At 35.1% G+C, this 7,803-nt stretch overlaps 1 protein-coding gene across 1 annotated transcript; it reads left to right on the top strand.

Moving 5' to 3' along the window:
• Positions 1–1,547: 1,547 nt before the first annotated feature.
• On the top strand, positions 1,548–6,191 carry LOC103442801 (uncharacterized). The gene is made up of 3 exons (XM_017334464.3): positions 1,548–2,151; positions 4,441–5,019; positions 5,608–6,191. Exons 2-3 carry the CDS (start codon positions 4,549–4,551, stop codon positions 6,061–6,063), a joined length of 927 nt encoding a protein of 308 aa, XP_017189953.1. The 5' UTR covers positions 1,548–2,151; positions 4,441–4,548; the 3' UTR covers positions 6,064–6,191.
• Positions 6,192–7,803: the final 1,612 nt, after the last annotated feature.

Here is a 7,803-nt window from a genome sequence, read left to right as displayed (position 1 = left end):
ACGGAGATGAGTAAGAATAATTAAATGGTTTAATTATTTATGGCAAGGATTAATTAATATGTTAATTAATCAAACGAATAAGTTCGTTAAAGACCTCGGGATAGTTTTGGACCTTAAGGCCCAATGGGCTTCGAACGTCAAGTCCATTGACTTAAGTTGTATGACAACTTAATGAATAATGATTCACAAAGGCCCAAATAGTCCAATGAATCCCTATGGCCGGCCATTTAGAGATGGAGTGGGTTTTGGACTTATTTACAAGTTTGCCACTCCAATGAATTAAGGTATAAATATGACTTTATAGCCAAAATTCATTTAGGGTTTCTTTTGGAGAAATGATGAGAACACAAAGCTCTCTTTTCTCTCTAAAGAGGCCGGCCACCCTAGAGGAAATTAACTAGCAATCTTGCTTCCTCTAGGTCACTCATTTCTTCATCAATCCATCCTTGTTGTGGAGACTTAGAGGTTCTCAATTTTGGGAACTTGGAGAAACCTATTTCATCCATCCAAATCCATAGATCTAAGATGCAAGGAATGAAGGCCTTCTCTTTGGGTGATTAGCCTTTGCTTATGCAAAGAGGAATCTACAAAGGTATAATTTCTCAACTCACTTTGATTTGAGTTGAGTCTTGGTTCACCAATCTACTAGGCTTTGAATTTCATGGTTAATGTTTTGTTTTTTAAGTGCATGCAAGCATGATTCCGCCTTTTAATTGTTAATAGCATGCTATAGATGTTGCTTAAATGAATATGTTTTTACAAATATTTCCTTCACTGATATATGCTTCTGCCATGTATTAGGACTCTTCCACAAATTGCGTCAGATAATCCTTATACTCCTATGACTCTGAACTTAGCAAAAAATGCAACCAAATCTGATCCTTATGCTTAGTCTTATCAGTTATCACATCCCAAGATAACCTGCACGCTTGGATTGGTTCAGATAATGCCCATCAAAATAACCACCATTATATATATATATATATATATATATATATATATATATATATATAATTAGGCATAGGCATGCAGGCTATATGGTAGCGTTTCACACGGCATGCAGGCCAAGTCCATCATCTGACAACACCTTAGCCTACTTAGGTCTCCTAACTCACCATTATCCAAGCCTTGCAAATCCCATGCTATGCGTCATGATAAGAATCCAAGCCAAGTTGCTCTAACCCACACGGTACACTGTTAACAAATCCAAGTTAAGTTGAACTGTTCTGCCTGTCTCTACGGGGATATAATCTGCACCCTATTTATCCTATTCAAGAATATGTCAAGATAATTTATATTAAAAAAATAATTATTATGATAAAAATCATAATATTATCTTTTAATAATAACAACATTATCTTCACTTTTCCATCCAACGGTTGGGAGCTATGCTCACTCAACGGCCTCGATTGCACGAGCCGATGGTGTAAATTTGAGCCTAAACAGACTCATAATTAGATATCGTAATCTATACCCTTGCGTCTGTAAGAGCATATATATAGTACTATGGCTATCTAGCTTAGTTATCTCATAGACAGTACTGATACATAGTTATCTCATATACAGTACTGATGCATACCAGACACTTACATATATGGCAGCTTTTAAATCCCACAACCATCTTTCAGCCCTTTCTCTCTTCACCATTTGTCTACTTACCACCACAGCCAGTGCAAATCCACATGTGCAGGCCACACAAAATTGGTTAAACCACGGCGGAGATCTGTACAATAGAAGATATGCCAACAAGGAGACCAAGATCAACCCTAAAACAGTTTCCAACCTAAGCTTGAAGTGGGAGTTCTATGCCGGCAGAGACATAACTGCAACACCGGCAATTTACGATGGTACTCTTTATTTTCCGTGCTGGAACGGATTCATCTATGCCGTTAAAGCTTCCGATGGGTCTCTTGTTTGGGAAAAGAATTTGGAAACGTTAACTGGGGTTAATACCACTGGTCGGGTTACTAATGTCAATACAACAGTCTCAAGATCAACTCCAACAATTTCTGGTGACCTGTTAATTGTCGGAATCTATGGACCGGCTCTTGTCATCGCTGTGGAACGGTGGACCGGTAAGCTCGTATGGTCGACGTTGCTTGATCGCCATTCTGCAAGTGTCGTAACCATGTCCGGAACATACTACAACGGGTGAGTCATATATATCGTTAATTCATCGGTGTTTGTAACTAACACACTATTAGGCCATTAGAATTATCATTAGTTATGTGTATGTGTGTGTGTGTATATGTTTTTAGGTGAATTAACTTATCAAAAACATAAGTTAACATGTTAAGCTCATGAACCACAAAGTATATAAGTATCAAAACTACAATTTGATAAACACAAGAATCAAACTGACGTGGAGAAACAGTTGGAGCTATAATGCATTCTTCCATGTAGAGGTCGATGATGATGAAGCCATCAATCTTCTATATCAATCTTTTTCCTTATAAAACCTTAATGCTCAAATCAACAATAAGCCTTTGTTACAATCCTTATGAAGCCATCATTCTTACATGTTCAATCCACATTTCTCCTATATATTGGAATCCAAGTAGAACACTGACAAGAAATCCTTGTCCAACAATGAGTGCAAAAACTAGGATGGAAGCCGTGTTACAATCCTCTAACGTTTAGAATAACTCAAAACACTTTTTTCTATTATACTTCTTTGCATCAATTTAAATCATAATAATCGGCTATAATATGTATTCCCATACTCAGGTGATGTGTATCACTATTGCGTATGAAATATTGATAAAACATTACAGCTCTAAAATTCGTCAAACTCATTATTTTTAGGACCGTTGTTGACACTAAAAAGTCATTATGCACTTCATGTGCAAAGATATAAGGAGTTCAAATTAACCTTTTCAGAATGTAAATAACATTCTCTTTTCAATATAAGAAGGCGAAAATTTTGAACTAGTTGACTGACATCTCTCATTTTAACGATGTCTATTTTCTTATTAGAGTAGCCTTATATTGGTGTTGAACATGATCTTGAACTAAGAACTCATTTGAAAGTGCTTTTGGTAAAAAAAAATTTGACACCAATGTTTAGTAAAAATCTAAGTGGATTTTGGAAAGACACTTTATATGCTTCCTGGAAAAAGCACATTACCACATATATGGTGTTTCATCCAAAAGACACTTTTGAAATTCAAAATTAATTTCACCAGAAGGTTTTCTATTATTTAAAGTTCTTCTAAACAGGCCCTAAGTCATTGTAGAACGCAGGGTCGGTGGTTTTCTTTAAAGCAATTAGTTGGCAAAAGGTATATTTGCTCTATTTTATTAGTAAGTTATCTGGTTCTTGCTTTGCCAAAGTATAAAAATCAAGAAAGTCAAACTAATTAATAACTTGCCAAGATCTGGATCACGGTGTACTTTGTGTATATAGATAAATCTTGATATTTTATGTCTCATTTCGATGCGTATTTTAAACTCAACGAAAATGTTTTTTTTAGCACAACGATGCTTGTTTTATTAGCATCCTAAGATATGTATAAATTTTGAATAAAATATTCTAGTTAAATTCGAAGACTTCTCAAAAAGAATAACTCTGAAATAAATAAATAAAATGTCAACTTGGCCAATTTAATAACCACCATCGAACAGATCTTAGCATGACAAGCACAAGAATACTAATAGCACTACAAAGTTAAACAAACTTCAATTCCGGCAATTAGAAATTCAATCATTTCATAAGCTACCACAAGAGAGATTTTGCACACAAAATCATCAAAACAACCAGTAAGGAAACACTCTTTGAGTACAAGCAGAGTCAGCTCCAATAACTGCAAAAGAAATAAATAGTGGCCCTGCAATAAGGATTTTGGGCACAAAACAACCAACTAAGCTACCAGTTGTATCATGATAAACCACATAGACATGAACAAAAGACACAAGTCTAAATATATATATATAGCACGGGAAAAATCGCACTATAATATAGAAAACCCACATCACAAAAATTTAGCCCCCATCTCTTGCCGAACCCACTACCCGAAAAACCAAAGTGAGAGGAGTTGTGGAAAAGAATTGGATTGAAAAGGGACAAAAACATGGAGAACGCAAATTCAAGAGGAAGACTTAGTCACCACAAAGGGGACTAGTATTCACCACAAAAGATTAAAAAAATAAAAAGATGGAGCAGAGGAGAGTGGAGGGAAGAAGGAAAAGCAGAAGTGCTTCTCCTTCCTCCTCCGACGACTTTTGCAATAGGTTTTCTCTGGAGGCCAGAGTTTCGCAGGGAGAGTCAACGAATCCATAATTTTTGAACAAGATTTTGTTCATCATGAATTTGAGGTTCCTGAAACTGTGAACTATAAATTTGAAAATAATCTAGCTAGTACTGCAGGAAAAATGTCGAAAAATGGTACATGTAGCTAGTGATCATTTGTAATATTTATGAAATGCTTTTACTTTTTACAGGAGTTATTACGTTGGAACGTCGTCGCTAGAAGAAAGTGCCAGCGTTGGGGAATGTTGTACCTTCCGTGGCAGCTTTGTTAAATTAGATGCAAAATCCGGTGCCGTCCTATGGCACTGCCCGATAATCATGAAACCACCGGACTATATTCCGGGGCAGCTATTTGGGGCAGTAGTCCATCCATCGATGTTCATAGGAGACATGTGTACATTGCTAATGGGAATGTGTACTCAGTCCCTGAAAATGTAAGCCAATGCCAAGAAAATCAGAACAATTCAACAGTACCCACTCGTCCAGATGCGTGCGTCGAGCCCGAAAATCACGGCAACTCAATCCTAGCCCTTGATTTGGATGGTGGCGATATCAAGTGGTACCACCAGCTGGGCGGTTACGATGTATGGTTTGTTGCCTGTTTACTTGATCCTTCAACCTGCCCCACTGGACCAAATATTGATGCTGATTTTGGAGAGATGCTCAGAACTTATGTGAATGGAACCAAGCGTGATATAGTTGTTGCTGTGCAGAAAAGTGGGTTTGCATGGGCTTTGGATCGGAATAATGGCAGCCTTGTGTGGTCTACGGTATGCTAATTGGCCTTGAACTCTCTTTTTATTTTATAACGGCTTCATTCCAATGGAGGAACTAGGATGCATTACTTGACATATATATCCTCAATGATAATACTTACTAGGGCAAAAATTTTAGACCATAACCCTTAATGGTGAACTTGAGACCTAGTACACTTGTTGAGCAAAATTCTAAAAGATTGTTTGATAACAAATTTGTCTTTTGTTTTTTCATTCTTACTTTATCTGTTAGTGATAGAGGGAAATATTATAAGAAAAATAAAAGATGAAGAAGAGTGGGTGAATAATGATGGGAGAGATATGTAGAAGAAATGTAATAAAAGGCAAACACAATTAAAACAAAAAAAAAACTATTTTAAGTTGTTTTCACGTTTAAGATTGTGTATTCATCTGATTTGTTCCTCTCTCCCAAGCCCCTTCTTCTTCATTCATTTTCTCCTTATATTTCCCTATCTCCACCTGTGTTAGAGCTACCCCGTTAGGGTTCTACTTATACTTTGATGACAAAACTATCTGTTTTGCATTCAACGATCTGTTAATTACATGAAGTAACTAAACGGAAATTGCTATGATATTACGTAGGAAGCCGGGCCGGGTGGCATTCGCGGAGGAGGAACTTGGGGAGCAGCTACTGACAATAAAATAGTCTACACTAACATTGCAAATTCTGATGGCAAAAACTTCACTCTTAAGCCATCTAACAACATAACAACTGCGGGTGGATGGGTGGCAATAGATCCTCGCACCGGTAGAACTCTATGGTCAACTGCTGATCCTAGCAATGCAACTTCTTCTGGGCCAGTTAGTGTGGCTAATGGTGTTTTATTTACTGGATCCACAAATCAAACAGGACCAATATACGCGATTGACACCGAAAATGGAGAAACTTTGTGGTCATATGACACCGGAGCAACCGTGTACGGTGGCTTATCAATAAGTAATGGGTGCATTTACGTTGGCAATGGATATGCAGTTAATATTGGATCCTTTTCCCCATTTAACCCTGGAACCTCACTCTATGCCTTTTGTATTACATGAACCTCTCCATTAAATAGCATTATTTAAACATAAGGTAATCAAACCATAATGGTAACTGTGATCGATGTAAATGTAAAACCAAATCAGCTTTGTCTACTATTTTGGAATATAGAATATATATTTATGTACAGACGTATGAACATTCCTACTTACTAATCATGTTGGGAAATAAGATTAATGTTAAAGGCCATGTGTTCTGTATATACTGCTGAGGTGCAAAAGCGGTCTATTCATATTAATTCTAGTTATAACCTAATTTAAGTATAATACTTGCTGAAAAAAAATTAAGAAATCAGGTCCCCATATTCTGTAATAATATTTTCTGTCAATGCCCTTCATAGCACACTAGCTAGCTAGTTTGGAGAGTTGACTTTAATTTTTTTCTGTCTCTCAATAATACACAAAACTTTTAATTAGTAGCTTATAAACTCTGCTACAAATTGATAAACCGATATTTTAATAAGACAAATTATTCCTTAAGATACTTATAGTGCGAGCTGGGCGACTCTTCAGCCCAAAAAATTCGGGGGCACCAAAATTATTTCGGGTGTTATATTCATATATAATTTCATAAGAGTATAAATTTATAAAATTTGGTTAAATGATAGAGAAATTTAAAAGTTTAATTAGAACTAGTGGTTTATGTTGTTTAAAATTAACAGCAAGGAGGTCCCAGATTCAAATCACTATATGTTTATTTACTTTCTAATTTTTACGAATTTCTTTTTATAAAGGTATAAATTTATAAAATTTGGTCAAATGAATAAGAAGTTTAACTAGAAGTGGTGGTTCATGCTATTTAAAATTAATAAGGAGGTCATGGGTTCAAAATGTTATGTGTGTTTTTTTATTTTCAATTTTTTAGGAATTTCTTTTCATAAGAGTATAACAAGGAGGTCCTGGGTTCAAAATGTTATGTGTTTTTTTATTTTCAACTTTTTAGGAATTTCTTTTCATAAGAGTATAAATTTTTAAAAGTTTTGGAATGGTTTCTGTTGTTTAAAATAAATGCTATGTGTTTTTTTTTCTTTCCATTTTTTACCAATTTCTGTTTGGTTGTTAATTTCTTTTTAATTGCTAGCTAGTAATTAAAACTGCTTATGAACTATAAACGCACTAAGATTAGAAAATAACTTGACTTCTTACCTTTTTAGTGTGTTTCTAACAAAAGCTTCAGATTAGAAAATAACTTGACTTTTTACCTTTTTAGTGTGTTTCTAACAAAAGTGTCTCCAATAAAAATGACTTTTTACCTTTTTAGTGTGTTTCTAACAAAAGTGTCTCCAATAAAAATACGTATGAGCATAAGCGTTCCCACTGAAGTCATGGATTTCCTTTTCTAATATTAATAACTTATGAGTCAGTCAATGGTGTTACTTGAAAATAAGAAGTTAGGAACAAGATAAGCAACACCATGTGATTCTGGGCAATTTGTGTTCTGCAATGATAGAAACATGAAATTTTTTATACCTACTTGGTACTTTAAGTAATATGTCAATTTCTAATAATCCAAGTCTTTATCTATTCACACTGTAGTTTCTGCATATGTTAATAAACAATACAAATATGTTCTTCTGTTGGCAACTTGGCATCCGAGTTTGTTATTAGTTTCATGGCAATGTTTTAATCCTTTCAACACAACATTAATTTTGTTTTAGTCCTCATCACATGTACTTTGCTAGAACTAATGAAATGGTAATCAATAATCTTTAAATCACAAATTGTTGTGTTAAATTTTAT

The sequence above is a fragment of the Malus domestica genome, chromosome 09 (genome assembly GCF_042453785.1).
Source record: "Malus domestica chromosome 09, GDT2T_hap1".
In the NCBI taxonomy this organism is placed as follows: Eukaryota; Viridiplantae; Streptophyta; class Magnoliopsida; order Rosales; family Rosaceae; genus Malus; species Malus domestica.
Note: the sequence above shows the minus strand (reverse complement) of the source record. Positions and strands in the feature narration are given on the sequence as shown.

Bases quoted from the DNA above. Each gene is read 5' to 3' on its own strand.
- LOC103442801 (XM_017334464.3), top strand. From the start codon at position 4,549: ATGGCACTGCCCGATAATCATGAAACCACCGGACTATATTCCGGGGCA. The intron at 5,020-5,607 runs GTATGCTAATTG...GATATTACGTAG, and splicing joins GCAGCCTTGTGTGGTCTACG to GAAGCCGGGCCGGGTGGCAT.